This window comes from Siniperca chuatsi, linkage group LG13, assembly GCF_020085105.1.
Source record: "Siniperca chuatsi isolate FFG_IHB_CAS linkage group LG13, ASM2008510v1, whole genome shotgun sequence".
NCBI classification, from domain to species: domain Eukaryota; kingdom Metazoa; phylum Chordata; class Actinopteri; order Centrarchiformes; family Sinipercidae; genus Siniperca; species Siniperca chuatsi.
The window spans coordinates 19,529,934-19,557,478 of NC_058054.1; the positions used below are offsets into that span (position 1 = coordinate 19,529,934).

The following is a 27,545-nucleotide window of genomic DNA, read 5'->3' on the forward strand; positions in this document are numbered from 1 at the left end:
ATTGGTGGACAGGGTTGTCAATGACAGTGGCCGCGAACACTGGCGCGTGCACTGGAACTGTCAAATTTACAACGGTAGCTTAGGCTGAGGAAGCTCTATTGTTGAAAATTAACTACAGGCAGCAATTAAACATCGAATACGCAACACAACAGTTCAAAATATCGGCTTTTATTTATCATTTAACTAAACAGGTTCAGAAGTAACACGTCAACCTATATAATGATGTATAAAAATGTAATAAGAAGAATCTCAAGAGACAAAGCAGACGTTACATGTATGTTCTTTGGCTACAGAAGCCTGCTGGAAGCCAGTGGTAGCCACATGTAGGCTGTGGTAGCCACATGTAGGCTGAGACACTGGCTGAACAGAGGAGAGAAGATTCAAATGCACTTACTACATCCGCACAATAAAGAGGTATCAATGTCAAAAAGGTCTGTCCATTTTAACTAAAACATCTCACAAAAGAAATAGCCATACTAACTGAATAATTACCTTTTGCAATGACATACAGCATATTAGTTTTCCAGTGATTGTTTTCTGACTCAGTTTAAACAAGCAAGTGTAGCAGTAAAAATAAACTACAAGTTATTTTGCTCATAGAAAAAAGCTTACATGCATACATATGGTCAAAAGTAATGTGACAAATGGAGCACCTGATATAAAAATACTGACCAACAACACTGAATGAATAACTTATATCAAAACCTCCTGTCAAGCTGCTAATGCTGGCCTATACAATACAGTGAAGTTTTGGGGCATATCCTGAGTGTGTAGACTACAAGGTGAACTTGACTGTAAAAGCAAAAATCCAAGTGCATTTTTTAAGTAGATTTTGTTTTTGGCACCCGTCACGAACAATTTAAGGGCCAGGTCAAATCATCTCAATGCTGAAGCTCCCCTTTGTCAAGCCATATGGTCTGAATATATGACTGAACAACACCTTTATCCAGGACTAACTTGCATAGACAGCACAACAAAACAAACAAAAAAAAAAAAGCAGAACAATTCTGAAATCAAGGTATAAGAACTGGGTATACAACGTTCATCTTATGCAGCACTTTATTTTTTTATTTGATTAACTATCAGACAAAGTAAAAACTAAATAGGTCCTTAAAGATTTCAAAGTTAACAGTAATTTTATCAAATTCAAATCAAAATGTTTTAAATGTTACTAAGAATCCTCTTGGGTTTGGCCTTCTGAACATTTCTATGCTGAAATTACACTTCATTATGGGATTATTTTTTAATCTCACCTTTAAATTTAAACAGTCATGACCGACATAAAAAAAGTATTTAAAGAACTTTACCATGGATATAAATGCTGCCATGTGTGAGCTGAAAAGCTCAAATTATATGTTCAAAATTAGATGACGGCCTAACAGATACAATTTGATATGCATAATCCATAATTTAAAAAAAATAAGAAAATCAGAGAAATCTGCCCTGCTGAACAGGCATATGAGAAAGTACAAGTGGAAAAGGTAATAAATGTAGTATAATTCTATATAAAATAATAAACATTTGCAGCAGCACATCTCTTTTGTTTTGAGTTCCTCCTGAACTGCTCACAAATGAGCACACTTTCCAAAACACAACTGAAGGATATGTCTGCCCAAGGCAACAAGAGGTACTCACAGCTGGGACTAGAGAAGGAAGGGACATGGTTGTAAAAAGGGACATGTATTTATTTACCAAATTTGCTAAGAAAATAAATGTTAACCAAACATATGTTATTGTTCACTGCATGATTGCAATAGTGAAATTAATTAAAATTATTTGAACAAAACTTCCCCTCTTTCTCTTATCCTCCAAGATTCACCATTTAATGCCTGACCAACTACATTCTGTCAAAAAAACAAAAACAAACTTACAGTTTCATACTTAACTGGTCTGGAAAAGCATATCACTGGATTAAAAATCAAGCACTAACGATTCACTGAAAGCCTACAGGTGCAGTGCACTGATCAATTATTTGCCCCTGAATAAATGGGGATTCTGTAAACATTCAAAGCAGATAACGAAAGTTAAAAGCAGAATAACAGAAATGTGGTATAATGACAATGCCTTGTCTTTATCAATGAATTGTAATCTTTAAAGCACATGTGGAAAAGACATGTTTAAATGTGCTATAATCACCCTGGACTGCACTGAACCAGTAGGCTTTACAGTAAAGCTTAACAGGCAAAACTTGCTCCTGTCTAAACTAAACAAAGGCATATATCAATTAATGCTCTTAATACAGGCTGTGTACACATGTCCATAGCACAGCCATAAACCTCTTGCAGACGCTGGTTAGAAGTTAGAATGATGTTGACAATGACAAGTCTAGGAGGCAGTGACTCCTTCCCACTCCACCAGGTACTGCACCTTGCCGTCAAGGGTGACCCGTCGTGCCAAGACTTTGTACTTTTCCCCGCAAGCCAGCCGCCCTGCTGCTCCGAAATAGCTGCTGATGGAGCTCTTGAGGTGGGAGAGCTGGCTGTTGGGGTCCATGCCATGAACTATGTCTGTAGAGTGAAGCCCTGGCAGTGGGCTCATCACCTCTGTAGCTGAGGAGTTTGGGTCAGCATGGGTGGGAGGGGGGATTTCTGGGTTGGGGGGCTGCAGGGCCCGTCGTGGCCTCCCGCGTTTCCTTTTTAAGGGTGGAGAGGAAACAGGCATGATGCAGGCTGTCGTGCGTGTCTTGCTGGAGCTACAGAGGCTGGAGGGTGTTTGATAGGAAAAGAGGAAGTCAAAAAACTGATTTTAATTCTGAGGGCAATAACAAAAACAAAGCATTCAGAGGGGAATTACAAAAAAACAAGACTAAGAGTCTACAGCCATGCTAGTAGCTCTGTGAAGACTGTACTTAGGCACAGAGGTGCTTTAAGCCAAATGCTAACTTCAGCATGTTAATATGCTTACAGTGACAGTGCTAACATACTGATATCAAGCAGGTATAATGTTCACTAAGTTGAAAATCTTAGTTGAATTTGCTAATTAGCACTAAACACAAAGTACATGACATACATGTCTATACCAAGTTTTATTGTAATCCATCAAATAGCTGTTGAGATATTTCAGACCTACGGACAGACAGACCAACACTGCCATCCAGAGAGTCACTGATGTCAAAGTAAGAAAGGGGAAAATGTTGCAGTTGCATAGCAGGCATACCTGGACTGTCTTGAAATGCTAGTTGAGGTAGTTTCTGTGGTGCTCAGGGCTCCTATAGATTCCACATCTGAGGACAGCAGAGACCTGTCACTCCTGGTGTTGTGGGGATGGTAAAATGTAAGAGAAAGACAGGATGAAATTTTTTTTTTTTTTACACAGAGAAAGAAAAATGCTGCTGAAACTTACTGCACACAGAACAGGAACAATTAGTCTATTAATCGATCAGTGAATCGAGAGAAAATTAACCTGCAAAAACTTACTGAAATAATCAATGAATCATTTTAGACAATAATCAAGCAAAAACGCTTTCTCAGGTTCCAGCTTCTGAAGTGTGAGGATTTGGTGCTTTTCTCCTTGTTATATCAGATTAAAAATCCTTCTTTTGTCCTTGGTTGGACAAAAGAAGCACTTTAAAGATGTCCTGAGCTCACTATTTTTTCATGTTTTCTACTCTATAGATTCATCAAAAAATTTAAATAGTTGTCAGTTGCAGCCCTAACAGTATGGTAGCTTCTGCACCACAATTGCTCGCTCACTTACTTGACAGAGGTTAAGTGATCCAATGTGTGGGGCTCTAGTTGTGGAGGCTTTCTTATTTCCTGTCAAAAGACAAGAAAAAAAATCGTTATTATTTCTCAGTGGGTTTCCTTTTGATTTAACAGTTTCTCAATATCCCCAGCAAAAGTTACAGTTAGAGAGTTTGTGTGTGTGAGCTCAGACCTATACAGAATAATGAAAAAATATCCACCCCTCTCAACAAGTATGTACACACCCAGCTCACGCCCACTGACACACACACACACCTGGGAGAAGAGTTCAGTGGAGCGTTGTGGTTTAGCCAGAGTCTCCAGGGAATGTGTTCCTTGCTTCCTCTTTTTCTTCTTCTTCTCTGTGCCATTTGTTAAAGTACTGCAAGTTCTAGAGCAACAACAACAACAACATTTCACAAGTAATGACAGTTGTGTATTAATAACACTAACTGTTAAGCAGTCACAGTATGAAACAAATTATAAAAGGTGCAGGACTATATCAAAGCACTGCTTTTTGCATGTTGTATCACTTTTTCTCATTTTATGCCATCAGTCCAACACAAGCAGTTTGCAAATTCAAAAGCTTAGAATGATGAGTGTTCTGGGATATGTACAGGGTATAGTATCATTAACAAAGGCTCTATTCATATTATGAGCTGATGAGAGCCTTAGTTGACTTGATGTCAACAAAGTCTCTTTTTTTTCTGGATGACATCCCACCCAGAAATTTTAAAAACATTTAACTTCAGAACTTCAAATGTAAATTTGACATCTTACCTCATGCCAGATATGGCTTTGGTGGACTTGCATCCCTTGATGGTGATCTCATGTGAAGCCCTCTCCATCACTCTGCTGGTTGGCTCAGAGTTGGGGGGAGCAGGAGGGTAGCGGATCCTCAGCCCAAACAAGTGCTTCTTTTTTTTTACCTCCTTGCCTGACATGAACCTGGAAGAGATAGGAGAAGGAGAGAGGGTAATGACAGGTAGAAACACATAAAGAAAGTCTGGGACAGATGGGAATTAAGAAAAAGACACCGTCAGGCTATCAAAATAAATGATTAACCAGTAAAGGAATAACTTACATTCTGCTGTTGTTGTTTAATGCCTCCAGAACACTCTCATATCGCTCTGATCTCGGAGTGTTGGCGAGCTGCAGACACAGGGGAGGGGAGGTCACCAAACAGGAAAGAATTTAAAAATAGACCAATTTAAAAAATTGGGCAATATTTCAGAAAATCAACACCATATGGTTTCTAACCCCAATTTGGCAGCCAGGGATCATTTAAATTAACTCACAAGGACACAAGCGCTAACAATGTGGTTTTCTGGTCTCCACTTAAAATGTATTGGTGCAAAGGTGACGTGTGAACTTTAATCCAAGATGGCTACCTCCATCTTCCCTGTTTTGTTTTGACTCTGAGTCTTAATTATTTTATTGTCTTAGTGAGTTTTAACTTACAAAAAACCACTAGTTTGCTGGCTACTTCAGGGAGAAAATAATCGACATTAGATCTGGTATCTGCCCGCAGAACAAGCACACTGCACTTTTACCTATAACCTGTGTACAGAGTGATGTCAAGTTGGAACGTTTTGACGCTAAAACTCTCAGGAAAACAGTAACAGAACTGAAGCCCCCAACGTGTTCACTTGACCCGATTCCTACCTCCCTTTTTAAAACTATTTTTAATTCTGTATCTGAGGACATCCTTGCCGTAGTAAATCACTCCCTACATCTTTACAGAAGAACATTTTTTGTACATGCCACCCCTGGGCAGTGTCATCAGCAGACACAGCATTTCTTTCCACTGCTATGCTGATGACACTCAGCTCTATGTGACCTTGTCTCCTGATGACACCGGGCCGATTGACTCACTTTTCAACTGTATTTTAGAAATAAAGGCCTGGATTTCACAGAATTTGTTACAGCTCAACCAGGATAAAACAGAAATACTGATCATTGGTTCAAAGGCTCAGAGAGAAAAACTGGCCTCCAAACTAAATACACTAGGATTCAACCCAAGAAGCTAGAAACCTAGGAATGACTTTTGGCTATGATTTCAGTTTCAAGGCTCATGTGCAGGGTGCCACAAAAAGAGCATTTTTTTCCATTTGAAGAACATCTCCAAGTAAGGCCATTTCTCTCTCTGAGCAACACAGAGACTGATGCACACTTTTATAATTAGCAGGCTAGACTACTGTAATGCTCTTCTTTCTGGACTACCAAAGAATACAATAAATCAGCTACAATAAGTTCAAAAATCTGCCGCACGAGTGCTGACTAAGACCAAAAAGAGAGCACACATTACACCAATTTTAAAGTCTTTACACTGGTTACCTGTTCGTTTTCATATTGATTTTAAAATAATTTTATTAGTTTATAAAAGGCATTACATGGCCTTGCACCAGACTACCTCTCAGAAATACTTTGTTTATGAACCAGGAAGGACCCTCAGATCCTCCGGTTCTTCTCTTTTAGCTGTTCCACAAACCAGAACAAAAACATTTGGAGATGCTGCGTTCAGCCACTACGCTCCGAGCCGCTGGAACAGCCTTCCAGAAAACATTGATATTTTTAAAACGTAAACTAAAAACCCATCTATTTAGTCTGGCTTTTACGTAGTATTTTTATAATTGTATGGTTTTATTATTTATACATATTTTATCATTATTATCTTATTTTAATCATATTTTAGTTTTATTATTGATTGATTTTTTTACCACTGTCTTAACTATACATCTTTTATTGTTGTCTTATTCATTTAACTTTTAGTTTTTGATTGTTTGTGTGCATTAGTCTCTAAATCCATTTTTTATATCCTAAATTTTGTCAATCCATTGTAAAGCACTTTGAATTGTATTTGATTTGTCTGAAAGGTGCTATATAAATAAAGTGTGACTGATTGATTAAGCAGCTACATACTAAGGAAACTGCTAACGTGTAACATGTTGCCAGTTCCTAACATCCTATGCCAAATCCAAAACATGCACTCTTTGATATGAAATTCATTATTAAGCTACACAAGTTCAATGTGTCTTTATGTTCAGTAGAAAACTCAAAGAAACTTTCCATAGAACATATAAGACTGTGTGTGTCCAGAATTGGCCACTGGTGCATTACAAATGAAAATTAGTGAATTGTCAAATGTAAGTTGGTAAGTAGTGCGTCCTTACCTCCCCCAGCTGCAACAGCTGCCAGTTATCATTGATGTAAGTCATCAGGTCCATCTCAGAGTCAAAGTACTTCTTCTTGTGGATAACACTCAAGTTGTACAGGCTCAGGTGTGTGACATCCCCCCTGAAACATTTTAGTAAAAGCTGTGTTTTCTGTACTTAGTCTGGTTCCAAAATAACATCATAAAAAGAACAACAAATATATGTTTAGAAATTACAGCAATTGTGAGTTGGTAAGGCACAGTGGCATTGCTAAAATGTAAAAAAAAAAAAACTAAAAAAAACTAAAAAGAAAACCAAGATACATGTAATGCTGGAAATGTATTATAGGTCTCTAGCATTTGGTGTAAGAGGGGGCAGTGCATCTAGAAGAGGACTACTTTGGAAAGAAGAGCAATCACATGCTTGTGTATATTATTAAATAATATACTGTTTTAAAGGAAGGCCATCTGTGTCAAAGCTGAAGATACATCTTGAGATTCACTCACCATCTGAGAGGCAGTCGGCTGAGGTACTCTGGTCCACCATTGCAAACGGAACAAATAAACAGATAAAACCTAAAGTCAAACAAACATAAAACCATGTCAGCTTATTACACTTCTAAATGATTTGGTGACCAAAGAGCATATTTTAAGGCCTAATGCTTTATGGTTTCCGAAAGTAAATGTGAGGACATAAAAGGAAATGTTATACAAGCAATAATACAAGATAATGTGTCCTGACATATGAAAACACAAAGTGGAGATGAAGAACACTACAACGCCAAGCGTAGTATCATTTCCTCTCGTAGGACAGCTCTGAGTGAATAACCACATACTATTGGCCACACAAAATAAAATGTGTCTAAACCATCATTTATTTTTTTTAAACAAGGTTGTTTGTAGTCATTTTAACTTTAATAAGGTTTGTTTCACCAGTAAGAATGAACTAGTATCGTAGCATGAAGCATATGTACTTTTGCTACTGGTAGCTTTGGTTTAATATACTTTGCACACTAATCTACAGTGGTGGTTAAACTGAGGTTTACTGGATGTTTAAGGTGTTCAAACAATTTTACCAGACCCCTACCAGCCAATCAGAAGTCTTTTCCACTGCCATGGTATGAATATATATAAGAATGAAACATATACATAGTGGTATTTGCACCTATCTCCATAGAGCATGGGCATCTGTAAGCAATGGAGACACGCCTCATGGAACCACTGCTGACACCTATTACATTGCAGCATCTTCAGGTACCAACTACAAGGAAAGACAAAAAGAGAGAGAGAATGCTTAGCTGTACCAGGATATGTGATAATACATTTTTAAACATGGACATATAGGACATTGTTTACCCAGATTCTTTAGTGTGTCCTTTAAAGTATGTAATGTGTTACTCACTCTCCTGGGCCTCCACAGTAGCAGTAGCACTGCTGGGTGTTAGTCTTGTGGCCCTGGTCCCACACCAGTGCGTCCAGAGTGTATGGGAAGGACAGGTGCAGCTCCATGTGATGCTGCTGCTGTTGCTCATGCTGCAGAAAGCCTTTAGCAGATGCTCCTCTCCTGTGTGTACCCCCCCTCTGTAAACCAAATATACAGAAAGCATGTTTACCCCAACATAAAACTATGTACACACATTTACTCTATAGATTATCTTGTGGCTACTCTCTATAGTCTCTTATCTCCATTTTGCTTTACAGTTAAAGCAGAGCAAATAATGAGTCTCATGTCATGTAAATACACGCTCATCTAATCAAACATATACATTCTACTAAAGGTTTTATGTATGTATACTTAAAAGCTGTACCTTAGGTATAGAAGTGAGCTCACACTCTGAGCATAGCCACTTGTCATCTGAGTCTATGACAGAGGCATCGATGATGGGAGAATGGCACAGCTGATGGTAGCCTAAAAGACAATGAACACATTTACATGCAGCTGCCATCTAGAATGGGTCCATTCTTTGAGGAAGTACAAATGCCCTTGATGACCAGAGATTAGAGTCCAATAGGTAGATAAATAAAGAATGGATAAGTAAAAAAACTTTGTTTAAAAAAAAAAAAAAAAGAGGATTAAAAAAAAGAAGCTTTGTTCAGTGTTAGGTATAAGACAATCAGTACCTTGTCCACACATGTCACAGATAACAATCTCATTGGGTTCATCTGAGGTTTCATCCTGGCATATGGAGCACACAATGTCATCGTCCTCATCGTCCTCATCATCTTCGTCCCCTGAAATGGACAAAAGAAGTCAAATAATCACAACTCTTTCACCGACATCCGTTATGTCAAGAGTCAAGACTAGCCAAGCACCTCAAATAGTGTTTTAAAATTGGCAACAAAAGGGTGACTATAGGGACTATTTCTTTTATTGGAAGTATTTCCAACAGAAACCGTTCACAGTGAGGTCTATGGATTATTCAGGACACTGTTTATGAAAAGACAATTCATTTTTTCAAGGCTGTTGGTCTGTTGCACCTGTCAGGGTGGAGTGAAACACTGCAAGTAAATTTCTACATCACTGCAGCAAATTGAGAAATTCAACCACTGGAGGTCAGCAGAAAGCATTTAATTGCTGTTAACTTTTTAAGTCAGCACTACAACACTGTATATATCTACAGCTGTGCAGAAACATGTGGATCAGCTCAATTTGGAATTAGTCAAGATTAAAAAATAAATACACAATTAAATGGTGGAATGTTTGTCAAAATATGTTGCATTTTTTAATCCATCACAAATCATGTTTAGCTTTATTATAAAGCAAATCTGGGTCATATTTGCATTTTAACTGACTGATCTGGAAGTGGATAGACCCCAGCCTCTCTGTGTATCTTCCTTATGCTCATCTTCACATGTGGGCAGTGCACTGGTGCTTTACTGATGCCAGATACTGGGGACAGTTAACTGTCAGCAACAAGAGTAGGGAGATAAGTAAGGCAGAAGAAGGCAGACAGAGGTGTGGACAGCATAATACGCTAATCCACAAATTCAAGCAAAGTCAATATTAAACTGTATAGAATTTAAAGTGCAGATGCTGCCAGGCAATAAAATTGCATTTATATCTTTTAAATTATATGTAAATGATCAAGGACTGCATTTTAATTCAATAGTAAGATCCAAATATTTCACAAACATGTAAATCTTGACAGAACTTACCTGTCTGAATATCCTTCCAGAGAACCCAAGACTTTGACCGATCCTCAAAAACCACAAAGCACCGCTGCTTGTCTCGATCTATCTGAAGGAGTGAATAACCACATACTATTGGCCACACAAAATAAAATGTGTCTAAACCATCATTTATTTTTTTTAAACAAGGTTGTTTGTAGTCATTTTAACTTTAATAAGGTTTGTTTCACCAGTAAGAATGAACTGGTATCGTAGCATGAAGCATATGTACTGTTGCTACTGTTAGCTTTGGTTTAATATACTAACAAAAATAGATTTATGCCTTCCTAAACATCACACTGTTTTTAAAACCAAAATACACTTCCCATTAATCTCACATCTTCAAAAACAAGCAAAGATATTGCTCGAGGCAACAATTAACGGATGAGACCACTATGTTAATGAGATCAAATGTTTCGTGTCATATCCACATAATTTAGAAACATTTGCCATGTAGACTTTATGCGTCATTATAGTACCAAAAGGAGTGTTTCCCCTCACACCAACCTTGGTGATTGTCCCCAAATAGAACAAGCCATCTGACCACCGGGCCAAGACGTCCTGTCCCTCTGTAAACCTGGCAGACATGCCGTCTTCTCCATACCCTCCCCTAGCAGAAAGGCTTGTGGGGGACAAGGACACAGCCTGCTGCTGCCGCTGGGGGTGAGCTCTGTGGTGGACAGACAGGTGATCCACAACCCCTGAGTCTCTGAAAAACCAGGGGGGCAACGGGGAGAAAGGGAAGGGGTGGAATAGGGAGAGAGATGCATTTACAATAGGTAATGAGGTGAATCATATATTTACAGCATTTTCAGGAGATATGTCAATCTCTGCATAATCGTCAGCAAATGCCAGTCTACATGCTGCTGACAGTGTGCTTGGTGTTTCAATTAACAACCAATAATTACTTATGCAAGTATAGATGCAACAACATAATATTGATAATTTTATTGAGTGTAAGGGTAAAAATGCCAGTACAAGATGGGCTAAGCTTTTCAAACTGGCCTAAAGGTTGTTTTTTTTAATAATAATAATAATACCACTGTGGCTTAAAAATACTAATACTACCATCAACACTATAATTTGTACCATCTGTGAAATTCATTTGTTACAGATAACAGCCAATAGGAATTATATGCAGACAAATCTGTGCATCTCTACTGAAATACTGTCCTGTATGTGTAATGGTGATGAAAAATACAAGGATACATTGTGTGGTTACATCTCAAAATGAAACGCATGCCATTCCCCCTCCAGTGGATACAAACAACAGGTGATTATACTCATAATCAGTGCTAATTGGTAATTAACCACCACGCAGTCAGTAGGATGGCTGCAGGGCAATGCTGAGTATTACTATAACTTAGCCCACGTCTAAAACAACAATAAACTAAAAAGGTTATAATCAATTTCGAACATAAATGCTGACAATTAAATGTCAATGACAGTTGTCAGTTACAATTATACAATTTTAGCACTTTATCTTCTGCTGCATAACTTTATTCATTAAGTTATGTTAGAGATTGTAGATTTAATTTTTCTATTTCCCTTTAACTGTTAGCCACTGTCCGTCAGTCCGACATTCCCTTTGTTAGGATACTGGGGGAACACGGTCAACATTAGCCACTAGAGAGGATAAAGAGACAGTTTGAGATAACGTTGCATACTGAAATGACTTCTTGTATTAAAAGAGCTAGTAGCCAGGCCTGATTGTTAGCCTGAATAATCCACATGCAAAACCGTAACCCCGTCCAGGTCGATGACCGTCGGACCCACACCCCCCCAACAGGAGGAAAACATGATGACAACAATACCTCATTCGGTCACCTCCGCTTCTACAAACGACTCGTACGACAAATTAACTGAATATGAGTGACCGCTGTTATCCCGCTCCTTTTGCAGTTGAATTTATTTGTATTTATTTAAGTATATCGCGAAAACTTGCGGGGCTTGTGGCTTCTTCAGAAAATAACAAACGGTTCATTTTCCCCCAACACGTTCGCCATTTTGGTTTCCCGCTGATGACCGGGGAGTGCATTATGGGAAGCGCTGAAACGACCGCTGCTGCTTGTCCCTGCTACGTTCACCTTTTTTTCAAATATTTGAAATTGTAGGCAGGGCATTTTAGGGCATATCCGCCCCTTAAAGAAGTATAATATATGTACTTTTTTTGGTCTAACACAGCATCTTTTCTGCGGAGTTTCTACTGGTGGTGTGGATAAAAATGCGAAGTAGCGTTGTCAGCATTATTAATTAACATTCAGTTTCGCAGATGAAACATGTTTATTCAAAACGTCCAAAACTTCAACGAGGCGGTGTTTGATAAACTTGTGCCAATTGTGGCCACTCGCTGGCGCTACAACATCGTGTTGTTAGTCAGGTCATTTTTTTATTTGTGTTATAACCGGAAGTTGTGATTGTCGTTTGGTGACCGTTCAAACAATGAGGCTTTCATTTTAAGCTGTAGCGGAAGTTAATTTTACTCATGCTTGTTAGCTTGACCCGATCATAGATTTTACCAGCTACATGATTCTCATAATGACTCGATTATATCAGCGCACCAGTGAAAGCACTTTAACACACATTTCGTCAGTTTAATAGACGACCTGGCAACTTAAAAACGTTGTATTTGTAGACGAACACGTTGCGCCTGCGCCGTGAACCTACGTTTTTTTTTCCAGCTTGAGGTATGTCGCTTTGCTTGAAAATCAGCAGCTGCTGTAAAGAGCTGAGGCGAAGGCAAAGTGCAATATCAGAGCGATTCACACCACACGGACATGCCAAAACGACAGTTCGGGGCCGTGGATCATAGTGGGGCTGAAATCGGGTAATATGCAGTCATATTTGCCTGTTGTGTAAACGAGACGAGTCGTTTTATGTGTAAAACGCGTTTCCCCGTGTATTTTGGATGATCTCCCACAGCCAGGTCCACGCATTGAGATGATCTATTTTTGTGATGGCGAAGGGTCTGTTTCCAAGGGCCTGGGTGAAAAAGTCTTTCTACTTCCAGGTAATATCACTATGATAATTGCTCTGCAAATCGGATTACTGTTATACACAGCGGGTTGTGTTTAAATTGACTGAGCCGATTTCGTTGTGGTGTCACATCAGACTGATAGCTGGCAGTAAACATGTTGCTGCTCTGATTGGTATTGCGGTTTGTTTCACAATACCTGAGGAATGTGACTGCTGATGAAATATTAAGTTGACAGTCTGTCTGCAGATCCAGTATGGTTAATACAGAGCAGAGTACAGGCCTACCATTGAAAGTGTGTGTAGCATGTGAGGAGAAATTGGTAATCCATGCCAGGACTTATTACCCGAGCCATGGAGGAATCTCTGTCTGGATCATTTCATCTCACTTCATTGCAAGTTTTCGTCTCCTCACATTTGACTGAAAAGATGCCAAGACTTTCACTCACAGCTCGCAGTTGTTTCATCACCCCTAATAGTGCCAGAGTAGCAGTAATCCATTTGATTGGATAATAAGGTTGAACCTTCTGGTTTTGGGTACCAGTGGCCTGCTGCCAGCAGCTACGCCCAGGAGCTTGTGCAAGAGGAAGAGAATAGCAGGATTGCATTTGCTCTAGGGAAGAGTAAACCTATTGCTCCATTACAACAGTGTATGTTGTAATGTAAAGTCGTCACAACTTTGGGGATGGACCTACTGTCTGATGGCTGAAGTTCTCTGACAGCTGAGACATGTGGATTTCAGGAGGCGAAACATGTTGGTAGAGCTTTCATTTGGCTTCAGCCAATATTACACTAGCCAGTGTTTCCTGTGGCCTCATGGGCTGGTTAATTTAAAAAGATTAGCCACAATTAGGCTACATTTCACATCTAAAACATCCCACACCCTTACACACTCAAACATACACAAACAACACTGTGTGCACAAGTGGTTTCTTTTAGTCCTGAGGGAACATAGAAAAAGTAAGTAAAGTATACTGTATGTGTTTGTATAGTGCATTGTGCCATTTGTCAGGGTTTCTTCTGTTCCTGTTTTGGTACAGTTTGTATGTGCAAGCAGAGGGACAATTCTGTACATTCAGGATTGGCAATTTGTACACGTAACAACACACCAACATAATGCAAACTCTGGCTAATACCAAATCTAAAAAGAAGTTTTGTTAGGGGACCTGCTGGTTTATGGCAACACACCAAAATGTGTTAGCAGAAGAAGTGTATCCAGGTTTATTACAGGACATGGTGTCCGGTTTGCACCAAGGTCCACAGGGCTGTTCCAAGAAGCAAGTTTACAAGGTTATCTGGATCACTGCTGTACTGAACTAAACCATGCAGCCACAAAACCTCTGAACATCTACTTGACTAAAGCAGGACAAATGGCTTTTGAATTTCAAAGCGTTTTTGAAGTACCTGAGTTCAAAAAGCCACATGAAAGCCAGTTTCGGGTTTGGTGAATTTCTGTCTTTCCTGTTGGGTCTCTTTATTACCAACATTGCACTTCTTAAGAACTTTAACCTTTTGACTTGTTTTTGGGACTTGCATATTAGGAAGTAAATAATGAGTCTGTAAAGATATTTTTTCACTCTGGGATGGCATCAACCATTTTCCATGCAGTGGTCTGCTGGGGCAGTGACATCTCGACTACAGACAGCAAGAAGACACAAACTGATGAGGACAGCCAGCTCTGTCCTGAGGACAGCTCCAGGCTGCGCCATTCACAGTATATAAAATGTGATACTGCAGGTCTTTTGTCCCTGCTGCTGTGACTGGACTGTAAGAAGTCAATACTGCATGAGGGTTGATGCTCGGTAACTGAATCTAACTGTTAATAGCTGGTAACCCTACAGTTTGCACTACAGGTTTTGTACTAAGTGACTTTGCACATACTGCCGCACTACTCATTACCATCTCAAATTACCATCAGTGTCTTGCAGTATCTGCTGCCACCTCAACTGTGTTATACTACTATACATTTAAAGGACATGTTATGCCTTTTCATTTCAGTGGAATAAGTTTCTATATTTTACTTTATTTTAACTCTTCTTCAAGTGTAATATTTGTATTTATTTTCTTATTTACTTATTTTTTCTTACTCAGTTAAGTTTCACGGTTTTTACATGTACTACATGTACAATATATATATATATATATAGTACCTCTATATCATGCTTTATGATTAAGCATAGCGTATATAACTGCTTTTTTGACACTTGCTTCACTGCGTTGGATCAGTTAAGTTTATCTAATGTTATCTTAGCTAAGACAAACACACCACATTTAGGTTCCAAGGAGGAGGAGGCAGTGGGACTACAGGGAGTAAGTGAAGAATAAAACTCTCTGCTGCTCGGGTTTCACTTCTTTCATCAGACATGCTGAGACACAGACACCAGACAGACAACGTGCACACATGACTCTTTTATCCAACCATATTGTCTGTGTGTGTGTTTCATGCGCATACATTTAAGTACAGCACCTACATACATGCCAAAGGAGTCAGATCTGATAGGAGTGTGTAGTTGTTTTGTACTCCCCTGGTATCTCCTGTTCCCTCCCTGGAGGCCCACTATCTGTTTGTTCATCTCTTCAGGACATTGAGCATTTAAAAACCAGGCAGCTCTGCAGAGGAGTCGTCTGTACAGCTCTAACATGAAGCCGCTGTTAAAGCTCTAACAGCCTGCTGCTGCCAGTGGACATGGAAAACGCACCAAAGGGAATGGAAGGCGGGAAAATTATGGTTTTCATGTATTCTCCCTTTGCTTTTCTGTGAAGTTTGTAGCTCACAGTGGGGATGAGTTGCATATTTTGTGTGAACAAATTCTATGAAAAAACGGACAGGACCTCATTAGGCTTTTTATAATGTTCAAAACCCACAAAGAAGTCATATGATTTAATCTTAAAAGAACCTGAATTTATGACAGTAATTAGTTTAATTTCTGCTGCAGTTTGTATGGACGCAAAATAGAAAGATCTTCTGCCCAGACCAGAGCTGTTTACCAAGTACAGTAATCACAGCACACACACAAGATTAAAAAGAAGGCTTTTGCTTGGTCCCGGTCTCACTGGGTGCATATTTTGTTGGGATTTGGAAACTGTGCTGGAGCTGAATTGAGAGGAACAGCATGCTGCCAAAATACACACAACATAAGCTGTTCCTGCCATGTGATCAGAGTGAGAATCAAAATCACAAGTGCAGTTACAGTCCTTGGAGAAAAACTAACTGCAAAAGTCACACACTGTGGTTGACATAGCAAGTTTGACCGAAATTCTTTTTCACTTCTCCACTGCGGCTTCCAGCAACTTGCTTTTCTTCATTCGTTTTACTTGGTTGCGTTGCACCGACTTACTGTTAAAATGATCATTTGATTAACTGATTTGTCAATCGACTGAATATTCCAATAAGAATAGACACAATTGTTGTGCAGTTTCATAATTTGAACAGGGGCTTGTTTTTCTATTTTATAACATAAATGGAAGACTTGAATCTTCAGCTGTTGTTCAGAAGCAATTTTAGCTACATTGGGCTCTGATTACTTAGAATTGTGAGTTAAGGTGTTCTGTAAAACACCTATGCAAAGTTTTTCTTTAAGAGTGACGAATTCTGTGTTTATATCACTGCATTTCTGTGTTTTATCATTGTGGAAAATAAGTTACTGACTGCATTAACTTGCACAATATCACCAAAACAACAACAGGACCTCTGTCCAAAGGGGCATTGTGAGACATGTGATGTGTGGATCCTGTGACACAGGAAGTGATTCTAATTTTATTTATTTTTTTTTTTACAACGAGCCATAACCAGAATGGTGTGTCACGCTGGAACAACTGAATCTGCACCCCCAAACCATTTGCTAGCTTAATTGAGCTATTGTTGCACATGGCGACTAATCAGCCAGCCAGTACCTTGTTATGGGACACCCCCATGCTGTCACCATGGTAACCTATTATGTGATCAGGTTAGGGAGTGCAAATGTCTTGATCGACATCCTTTCGGCATAGTGCAGTGCATCTCGGTCTGGATACATAATTTCATAACATGAATGGACAAATGAATCCTTAGAGTTTCTGTTTCTGCTCGCCCTTCGTAGGCTCGGATCTCCTTTGTGCGGGTGAAGTACCTGTTCCTTACATGGCTGACTGTGCTGGTGGGGAGCTGGGTGCTCTATGTGCAATACTCCGCCTACACAGAGCTGTGCAGAGGACATGAGTGCAAGAATGCCATTGTGAGTGATGCTTTTGTTTGTTCATCTCATTTATTTGTTCAGACCTTGTTATTTTAAATGATTTTTGTAATGGACCTGCATTTTGTTAGTACCACTGCACGAGGAACACCTGGCCTACGGTTGCATCAACCTCACTAACTTAGAAGTGGTTGTTGTTTGAAAATGACACAGGTCAACCTCAAGATATAATCAGATTTATGTGTGATCTCTGTTTAAGAATAAGAATATTAAAATAATATCCCTGCTTTGTTCTGATTATCAGACACAGACCTGATATAATGGATGAATACAATTATAAAGAGGCTTAATATTAAATCACACTTCTCTGCATTTTCTCCAAGTGTGAAAAATACAGGAGGGGAATCATCGATGGCTCTGCCTGCAGCAGTCTGTGCGACAAAGAAACACTCTACATGGGCAGGTGTTTGTCAACACTGCCAAATAACCAGGTAGGAAACAAATTTTACTTCCTGTTAAATTTATAATCTAGTACTCCTAATGTTCAGCGTGTTAAATGTTTGTTTGGCATTCTGTTTGCCAGGTGTACACAGGAAGCTGGGGAGACCATGATGGGATCATCCGCTGTAAGTTGGGGGAGGTTGTGCGCTACGAACTGGGCGAGGAGCCGGAGCCACGGAGAGAAACCCCCGTGTTCGACAAGCCCACCAGAGGCACATCAGTGGAGAAGTTCCGAGAGATGGTCTTTAATCACCTTAAGGTAAAGGCCTTGAGTCAGAGAGGTTCAAATAGAACCGAATATTTTAGTCTGTGACATGACAGACTAAAGCCTAAAACGACCCTGTCCTTCTCGTTCCACCAGTCCAAGCTTGGAGAGCAGGCTAACCTCGCCAGCCTTGTCAGCCAAATCCTCTCTGTCGCCGATGGCAACAAAGATGGCCGGGTGTCACTTCCAGAAGCTCGTTCTACATGGGCGCTTCTGCAGATGGATGAGGTATAATAACAAGCCACTGAATAAGAAAATGAACAACTGTTCTAACCAGTTATCTGTGACACAAAATATGTTGTTGTGTTTGTGTGTGATGTCTTATCTCTCGGTGTCTCCAACTCTTTGGTGAGACAGATATTTGCTTTGTGTTTTTGAGGTGCTGCTGGGCCTGCTGCTTCAGGACCGTGGACACACTCCTCGTCTCCTTGGCTACTGTGGGGACCTGTACATGACGGAGCGAGTCCCCTACGGGCCCCTGTATGGTTTGTCTCTTCCCTGGCCGCTGGTTTCCTGGGTGCCCAGTGGCTTGCAGCGCACTATGGACCAGTGGTTCACCCCCTCGTGGCCTCGCAAAGCTAAGATCTCCATGGGCCTGTTGGAGCTGGTGGAGGACATCTTCCATGGCACCTACGGCAGCTTTCTGATCTGCGACCTCGCCGCGGCGCACTTTGGTTACACCGACCGCCACGAGCTCCGTCTGACCAAGACCCGTGCGGTGGTTCCTGAGAACGAGTTCAAACGCAAAATGCGGGTGCTGAAGTGTGAGACGGATGCGGACTGTGTCTACGGGATGGACTGCCAGACGTCATGTGACGTGTCAGAGAAACGGTGCAGGGAGGAGCCAGTTCAGCCAAACTTGGCAAAGGCATGCAGCACACTGAAGGACTACCTTCTGCGTGGGGCGCCATCAGGGCTGAGAGAAGAGCTCGAGAGGCAGTTGTACGCCTGCATGGCTCTCAAGGGTAATGCTGGACAGATGAACATGGAGCACTCACTTATCCTCAACAACCTGAAAGCTCTGCTGTGGAGACAGATCTCACACACCAAGGACTCGTGACGAGGAGAGGAAGTCCTTCTCAGATCATGCCTGTTAGTTCCTCACACTGAGCTGAGTATTAAAGATGCTGTGATTTAGAAATAGCAAATTTAATGAAGTCATTTTTATCAACTCTTAACTCCGTCGGGCTGATGAAGACTCTACCTCCCCTTTCCCAGTTACAGAAGTTCGGGGCCTGCAAAACACGTCAGAGTACTTTGAAATATACACTAAAAGAAACTGAATGATTGCATGTTGCCATCAGTCACACTTAAAGCAGTCCATGCAGCCACATTGTATTGTATTTTTCACCACAGTGGAATGTTACAGGGGCACTTCTGGAAAAACAGACTTGTAAACAGATGTTAGTGTTGTTAGTCTCAAGAGCTGAGAGACCAAATTGCTGTTTTTGCCACAAAATCATGCTGACACTTATGAGCGAACAAGGTTCATCAATGACAAGTTTATTCTGTTTAGGAAGACATGGGTTAAAAAATCCGAGTGACTGTACAAAGCTCCAGTTTAAAGTGTAATGAAAGCTCCTTCATTTTGTTATGTTAAGGATTCTACTGAGGACCTAACATAATCAGGGAGTGTACCTTAAAAGGATAAGGCTGGTGATAGTCTGTATTTTCATTTCTAGCAAATCCAATGAAAGGACCAAAACCAACAGTGTACTTATTGATTTTACTACGCTGTCTGTAGCACTCAGCCCCAAGAGATTACTGAGGGTATAAATCTTTAAAAGCAAGTCACAAAATTATACTTTATTTTTTTTAAACTGCTACTTAATTTCCTACAACAGCTGGGCACTGTAGTTTTTAGCCACATTTTCTCAAACAGGAGTAAACAGTGTGTTTGTTGGAGACTACTTTCAGTTGTGGATGAATACGCATTTGGTGCACTTGTTATTATTTGCAGCAGCAGGACAGTAACTACAGGGCCAATATTTATCATAATGAAGGAACACGTAACCCCGGTGTACTAGTGTGCGATCTTTTATAGTTTTTGGACAAAAACTGAGTAAATTGCAAAGAAAAATTAACTATTTTAGGCTTTGGCTACACAGGCAGTACAAGATGAATTCATTGTTGGTTTTAGGTATTTTGTGTGTAATACAATAGGACAATAAGAAAAATACAGAAAATCACCAGACTTACCAAGTACGGATTAGTGGCATATTAAGGAAAAACTGAAACAATTGGTGAGAACTTAAACAAATGACAATGCCTCTGTACAGGATCCAGAGACTTGGAGAATCTATGCCAAGAAGCACTGAAGTTGTTCTGGAGGCTCATGGTGGATTTTCCTTTGTCACGCATCTTCTAAGTGGACAACGTGTTGATATTTGTCAGTGTTCCACAGGGGCCATACTGTACGTCAGCGTACTTAACTCTTAACACTAGTGGCATCGTCAATGCTGCATCTGTGACACCAAGAGAAATATTAATGTATTTAATTTGGTTTGTGAATGTTATCTACTTGTATTTCTCGCTGAAAAGAGCATTTGTGGTAATGTGCTGTATCACATTATTTTTAGATTTTAATGTCTCAGTGCCATAGAGATCATGCTGGAATCATTTATGAATGTTTACCACCAATGAAGGTGGCGATCGTCATCAAATCTTGTGGTCACATTTGAATGCTGTATAAGAAGAGTATTTTCCATGATCCCTTCCAGACACTGCTGTTGTGAAGTTACCGTGGCGGAGTTGACAACCTGACTCGTTTCACCATTTTAAATAAATTCAGAACAGACGAGACATGTAAAGCATGTTGAGGCGTGTGGTCAGTACTGCTGTTTGGATCTTGAAAATGTACAAAATGTTTACTTATTGAAGAGACCAGCATGATTTTGCACAATTAAACTACATACCACTTCACTGTAACTTGTCGAATCTGTTCAGGTCTGTTTTTCACTACACCACACCTTCAGCCATTATCATACTTTGAGTAATTGTGTGGATTAAAGATTATTGCTGTAATTAGTCATTGGTGTAACTTAATCAAAACCAAACAACGCCATCATGTTCCTTGAAAGTAGTACATAGAACCACTCAACACATTAAAAAGAAAGTAGTGACAGAGACAAAAGCTTGAGTTTGAAATAAATTTATTTGTCTGTGATGTGTGTTGTGTTTTCGAAGCAGAGCGCTGTGGCGAGCTGCTAACCGTCCCCTGCTTCTTGTTCTTGTGCTCGTAAGAAGCTGGCCTTTTTCTGGGCGACGCGGTCCTTCCTCTGTGCCAGAGATAACTTGGCGCGATTCCACCTGCCCGGAAAGAGGCAACAACAGCGGCTCCATTAACATTCAGCACAATGATTGTCCGCTCAGCACTGGGATCTTCCCAGTACAGCTATTCAATGGGGAGCTTGCGTTACATAAGGACAGTTATTTCCACCTGGATATCAATAATGTGACGTGGGTATTTTAAATAGGGCTACATTGTTTAAATCTGCCACAAGAATCAGAAAAAAATGCACCTTCCAATTGTGTAACATGTTATGGCATCATCAATACTGGCTTAGAAAAGAATAAAGATAAAGATATGGAAATTAGGAACCCACCTCTTCTTCTTGACATCTTTTTTGGGTTTCTTTTCGTGTACGGGGTTTGCTCTGATGGTGGCGTGTGCTTTTTTGTACATTTCTTCTACCTGAAAAGAACAAAAACGGCACGCATGTTAATGCACCACACCGAGGCATTCATTCTTCTACGGAGCTCTGCTAAACAATCACGTGTAATACAATGACAGATGTTTGCTTTGGTTCATCTTGCTTCTCTCAGCCCCGTCTTGAAAAGGACAGTAAACATCAGCTAATGCAAATGAAGGACCAACTACATTTTGCTCAGCATGCTTTCTATCATCATCAAGAAGCAGAGAAGAACCAGCAAACACAATAGACAGTGACGAACTACCCCCAAATTATGTGCTGAAACGTTCTGTCATGTAGAGTGGGTAGATGGTTTTCAGTAACCATCTACTGACCACAGTGAACACAAGAGGATATGGTGACACATGGCAGCTCATGCTACTTATGTCAATCTGCGATTCAAAACACCATCGTATCAAGCCAGATTTGAGTTGCGTCTACGTTTGACAGTTCAATACATGCGCTGATCAAACCCCAGTTTGAAATCTGTGTGATATTTTAAACAGAAACTATTTTGGAAAACTGCACTCAGCATTTGCAGCCGCAGCGAAGACATGTAGTTCATTTGAGCAGGGAGCTCCAGGGTGGTTTTGTGGACAGTGCAGTGTGGGTCCACAGGTGTCAGTGCTCTCTGGTGGACAAATGATGTAATGAAGACACTGTTTCTAAATTACCTCAAACATATCGTGGGCATTTCTGTACTGCAATTTGTTACTTATTGAGCAAACTATACGATGATAGATACATCTGCAATAAACTAATATCAGCCGGCCATAAATGTATTGGTTGGGCTCCATTTTACATGACTTCAAATTACAACTTGTCAGGTCTACATGAAGCATTTTGAGATGTCTATGTCCTGACTACAAGTAACTCTGAACACATCCCTTTTTTTTTTGATTAAATCAATTACTTGATGGTGAGACAAACATCTGTGATGTGATTCAAACGCAATATAAAAAAAATTAAAACAAACAAATCATTAATCCATGACTGCTGTCGTTTTTCCATTACCCTGTCACTGAACACGCTCCCACTTATAAGGCTACTTTATCAAGCTAGAAAACAGGATGTGTCTCAGAGGACTTTGCACGTGTAACTATGACCAGAGATGCTTTACTGTAGGCTCAAAAGTGTCATGTGTTGTCTATTTTTATTGGTGAGGAGCCGCCATCTTACTGTGTCTGGCGTGACTCCGTTCTTGATGAACCGAGAGAACTGTTTCTTGTAAGCCTCCTCGTCCTCCTCCATCAGGTAAGACATGTAGTCGGCCACATTCATGCCCATGATGTGTTTCCGATGCACCTCAGCGTTGAACTCTTTACTCTCTGGGTCGTAACCGGGGAAGCGTTTTAGACTAGAAACAAGGAAGAGCAGTGATCACTAAATCACATCTGATTTAGTGACGCAGTCAGACAATCGAGCATTTTCAAACACTTCAACTCTCACTTGACTAATATTAATTTTTACATTTGTTACAAAATATATTCTTTCCAAAAGATTCTGGTTACTTGTTAATTACGTCCTTCTACGCAGCTCTGCTAAACAATCACGTGTAATACAATGACAGATGTTTGCTTTGGTTCATCTTGCTTCTCTCAGCCCCGTCTTGAAAAGGACAGTAAACATCAGCTAATGCAAATGAAGGACCAACTACATTTTGCTCAGCATGCTTTCTATCATCATCAAGAAGCAGAGAAGAACCAGCAAACAAATGGGACCAGTTCGGCTGGCTGGAAACCACTCACTGGACCCACCGCGCCAAAATTATGCTGTTATCACACTCGTATCATACCGACCTGTGAGGAATGGCCAGCCCTCCGTCGACTGCCCCCTTCAGCGCCCCGAACACCTTGTTCCCTGTGGTGGTTCTGGCCAGGCCTGCGTCCAGGTAACACGTGAAGGCGCCCGGCTGTCCGTCAATGCTCTCTACGTTGAACTCATCTCCCGTCACCTCCACCTGGCCCTCGTACACCTGGTCCATGCCAAACTTGTGCAGCAGCTAATAAGCAGGAGCAGGAAGAGGGTACAAAAGAGGATGTTAGGAAACACTTGACAAATTGCTCTTTCAGCACAAATCTGACTGTCCTATTCATGTGCGGTCTGCTGATATCTGCAACTTTGTGTGTGTGTGTGTGTGTGTGTGTGTGTGTGTGCGGCGCTCTTACCCGGCGGGCCAGCAGCAGCCCGGTGCAGTAGGCCGCAGCGTAGTTAGTAAGGCCTACAGTGATGCCATATTTGGGCAGCTCGTGAGAGTAAGCAGCACACACAATCTGGTCTCCTTCGATCTTTGCATAGGCAATCTGGACAAGACACACAGAGATGGGTGAGTCAGGTCATTTTCAACATGTGACCACATGAGTTTCACTCAGTCTCTCAGTCACTGACCTGGCAGCAGACGTCCCTGTTGGAGAACCTGACGATCATTCGGTACTTGGGCGTGTTGTACTTGTTCTTGTCCTGCACAACCAGGCGCTTGCGGGCATAGAAGTCAGTCTTCCCCTCTGTGGAGTTAACAAGAGCAAATGTTTACTGAAGTTGTTTTAACACGTTTTAAAAAAGAAAAAAAGAGCTTAGCAGTATCAAGACTGTGAAACTGGTGCACAGAGAATATTGTTTTACCTCTTCTTCTCCTGAATTTGACTTCATATCTCTTGAAGTAGGCCTTGTTCTTCACCACTTTGACGAAACCCTGAGAGGAAAAGTAGAGACAAGATGTTACCACGCTAGTTATAACCGAAAAAGTACCATACAGATGTATCCTTACCACAGTACCCCCACATGTCAGCTGTTTTGCGCTTCACGGTGTTGACAGTGTCACACAGAGGTGTTTAAATAAGGTATTAAACGCTCGGTGACAATGTCCTGGCTGCAATGCAGGATCAGCTGAGGTTTCATCAGCCATGGAGACGCCACGCTGGAGCTCAGCGGTTTACCGGTACAATACGACCGCAAACATCCAGAAACATCTGACCCTCAAACTGCTGGAAACACTTTTCTACCATCAAACACATCTCGACACACGCAGACTGTCTGCACTGAGTGTATATCGATATGTTTTACTCACCATTTTGGGAGATTTTGCTCCTCTTCCTGCTGGATTCAGACGCTGTCTCTGGGCAGCGGAAGGCTGACTATGCAACTTTCCTTTAGGGGGGGACGTCTCACGAGCCGCAGCGCCCCCTGCTGCACCGGAGGACACCACGACACATGGACCAACAGGGGGCAGCAACGACACAGACACAGCAGGGGTTCTCTCGTCTTCTGCAACAGTGATTTAGTATTTTCTCTTTAGTGTATAGGTAATATGATAATAATAATAATACAATACAATACAATGCACATTGTTATTTAGTTTAAGGAAATGTAAATGCTAGTGGATATTATCATTACTATAACCACTTCCACTATCATCATAATCAAATAATGGAGTAGTAATAACGTATTCTAAGTTAAAGTTAAAAAAAAAAAAGTATTTTAAACCCCACAATTTGTGTCCAGAACTACAGAAAGATGCAGCTCTTTGTCTTAGATTTTCGTACAGTGAGCAGCAGTCTGACATATATTTGTGTTGTAGTTAGTTTGGGGCAAGTTCATAAATACATGAAGAATCTTAAATATAAGAATTAAAATTCATCTTAAAACTAACTGGAAGCCATTGTAGGGACTTTAAGTTGAAGATAATAATTTAGCAATAATCAGTGAAATCAGAACAAAATGGCTTTGTGTCATGCACAGTGATGATGAGGTCTGTTTGCTTTCAGACAACCTCTCTGTGATATTTTGTGAGGCAAGCTCTGCTGATGTATCATCTATCCGTGTTGTGAAATCAAGCTACTCAACAAAATTATCATGAATTGGGCTGGAAACGTCTATGTGATGAAATATCTGAAGCTTGGGTGGATTTTAAATCCAGAGAGAGGTCAAAATATCTGACCACTGAATCAGAATCTGAGACTCAGATTTCTGTCTGAGCTAGCTGCCCACCTACGCACAAAAGTCATGGACATTGTCTCATATTTGTACCTTGCTTAACACCATCATTGATAGCTGGAATTAACTTTCAGTGTTAAAAAATTGCAAATTATGTATGACCAACCCAGCCATAACTTTTCTTCTTCTTCTTCTTTATCTTCTTCTGTTGAGTGTGTACCTGAGATGATTTTAGAATTTGGCTCCCTATACAGGTCATCACTAATACAGATGTACAACTTGGTGTTACATCATGTGGTACGAGTGTGATACAGTCAAAAGCTCCAGAGTGGCTACTAAATGGACTTTGTGGTGAGATTTTTCCAACTACTGTTTCCAAGGTCAAAAATTCACTTTCAATCTCAATTTTTAAGCCAACATGGATGACGAGAAACTGTTAAAATGCTCAGAAACATGGAAATTTACAATTTACAAAACATTTACAATTCTGTAACAAGTGGTCATATGAGAGAAAGCTCCAGAACAGCTACTTAAATTACCTTTTACAGATAATACTGTGTGAATTCAGCTCAATTCAAGACTGAATTCATTACCGTCATTATGGCATAATAAACTTCCCAAACTCGTCTTAATGATGTAATTATTGCAAGGCAGGATAGGCACCATGCAAAAACCCACATTTAAGTGTATAAATAGAATAAAACAAGTGGAAACACAATGACAATAGCGGTTATAATCTCCACAATTAGACACACATCTCTACTTATAGCACAATCATAGGACATGCCCTGGAAAACTGCCATGATATACCATTATGACTAATACACTGACACATGCACATCCTGAGTGAGCTGACATTCAGCGGTAGTTAGTAAGAGTGACATGAGTAACAACAAGCAATAGGCTAGAAGTAATATGTCTCTCACACTGTAGATCCACCTATTTCCAAACCCCAGAATGGTGCTGCTGCTGACCCACCCATGAAGCTCTGCTGTGATTAATACGAGCGGTGGTGGTGTCATTCAGAGGGCTCGTGAGAGTTCATGGACATGGACAGGAATGTTTTCAGACACAGGACTGCACAGATAAGAATCCCAATATCAGGAACAGACCGAGATGCAACACTTACTAGCAGTAGTTGGACATTTTGGGAAATACGCTTATTTGCTCGAGAGTTAAATGAGAAGATTGATACCACTCTCATGTATGCAAGCTAAATATGAGGCTACAGCCAGGACATGGTTAGCTTATCTTAGCATAAAGCGTAGAAACAGGGGAAAGCCGCTAGCCTGGCTCTGTCCAAAGGCCCCGGCACCTCTAAAGCTCACTAATTAAAGGCGAGGTATGCGATTCTGGAGAAATCCAATACCATGACAAATACCGTGATACAGAGCGAACAACGACACAGCAAGTAATGTAGCTAATGTTAGCCAGGTTGTAGGTTAGCAAACTGTCCCCACCTGCCAGAGAGGACGAGACGTTTCCCCGAGCCAGCACAGCAGCTCCAGACAGCGATACTCACAACTCTCCTGCTACTAGAGCTAATATCACAACAACAGCATATCTTGGCAAACTAGAAAGTAAGCTGAATGTCCGTGGGCAAGTCATTTAACGTTACCTGCCACACAAATCATGGCTGGAATAGTGTTGTGTGGCTCGGTCCGAGCCACTTTGTTTGTTTCCCATTTACAGAAGACTAGAATAGAATCGCATACCCCACCTTTAAGACATTATATCTTGTTTGTTTCATTTGTACAAAAATCAAAGTGTAAAAACGACATTTGGTGGTTTTACAGGGAGTTATGTGCCGGACAATTTCTCGGCCGGGCGCAGTGACTAAGCCAAGCTAACCAGCTGCTGGCTGTAGCTTCTTATTTACCGTACAGACATGAGAGAGATATCAATCTTCTCAGCTAACTCTCGGTAAGAAAGCGAAAAAGCTATTTCCCAAAATCCCTTTAAAGTAGCATAAAATTGAATTACTCAAGTAAAGAGCAAGTATGT

The 27,545-nt window shown here is 40.5% G+C and overlaps 3 protein-coding genes across 7 annotated transcripts; 1 reads left to right on the plus strand and 2 right to left on the minus strand.

The window, feature by feature from the left end:
* Nucleotides 1-152: 152 nt before the first annotated feature.
* mtf2 (metal response element binding transcription factor 2) lies at nucleotides 153-12,036 on the minus strand. Its single transcript, XM_044220322.1, has 15 exons — nucleotides 11,820-12,036; nucleotides 10,513-10,714; nucleotides 9,994-10,075; nucleotides 8,959-9,069; nucleotides 8,646-8,746; nucleotides 8,240-8,418; nucleotides 8,003-8,098; nucleotides 7,345-7,413; nucleotides 6,857-6,980; nucleotides 4,768-4,835; nucleotides 4,464-4,631; nucleotides 3,960-4,074; nucleotides 3,697-3,755; nucleotides 3,157-3,249; nucleotides 153-2,701 (listed from the first exon to the last, which is right to left on the minus strand). Exons 1-15 carry the CDS (start codon nucleotides 11,822-11,824, stop codon nucleotides 2,326-2,328), a joined length of 1,848 nt encoding a protein of 615 aa, XP_044076257.1. The 5' UTR covers nucleotides 11,825-12,036; the 3' UTR covers nucleotides 153-2,325.
* Nucleotides 12,037-12,265: 229 nt separating this feature from the next.
* On the plus strand, nucleotides 12,266-20,844 carry dipk1aa (divergent protein kinase domain 1Aa). Of its 2 annotated transcripts, XM_044220324.1 has the most exons (7): nucleotides 12,496-12,832; nucleotides 12,928-13,015; nucleotides 17,058-17,192; nucleotides 17,534-17,641; nucleotides 17,734-17,910; nucleotides 18,013-18,144; nucleotides 18,296-20,844. In XM_044220324.1, the coding sequence occupies exons 2-7, from the start codon at nucleotides 12,962-12,964 to the stop codon at nucleotides 18,974-18,976; spliced, it is 1,287 nt and encodes a 428-aa protein (XP_044076259.1). In that variant the 5' UTR covers nucleotides 12,496-12,832; nucleotides 12,928-12,961; the 3' UTR covers nucleotides 18,977-20,844. The 2 variants fall into 2 exon arrangements, with proteins under 2 accessions (XP_044076258.1, XP_044076259.1); XM_044220323.1 differs by having other exon boundaries at nucleotides 12,266-13,015.
* A 207-nt stretch (nucleotides 20,845-21,051) lies between these two features.
* rpl5a (ribosomal protein L5a) lies at nucleotides 21,052-27,190 on the minus strand. 4 transcript variants are annotated; one of them, XM_044220330.1, is made up of 9 exons: nucleotides 27,160-27,190; nucleotides 24,676-24,872; nucleotides 24,231-24,300; nucleotides 23,997-24,112; nucleotides 23,777-23,911; nucleotides 23,408-23,610; nucleotides 22,788-22,965; nucleotides 21,522-21,610; nucleotides 21,052-21,225 (listed from the first exon to the last, which is right to left on the minus strand). In XM_044220330.1, exons 1-9 carry the CDS (start codon nucleotides 27,173-27,175, stop codon nucleotides 21,123-21,125), a joined length of 1,107 nt encoding a protein of 368 aa, XP_044076265.1. In that variant the 5' UTR covers nucleotides 27,176-27,190; the 3' UTR covers nucleotides 21,052-21,122. The 4 variants fall into 4 exon arrangements, with proteins under 4 accessions (XP_044076265.1, XP_044076267.1, XP_044076266.1 ...); XM_044220332.1 differs by lacking the exon at nucleotides 27,160-27,190 and adding an exon at nucleotides 27,002-27,058; XM_044220331.1 differs by lacking the exon at nucleotides 27,160-27,190 and adding an exon at nucleotides 26,520-26,538.
* Between the last annotated feature and the right edge of the window lie 355 nt (nucleotides 27,191-27,545).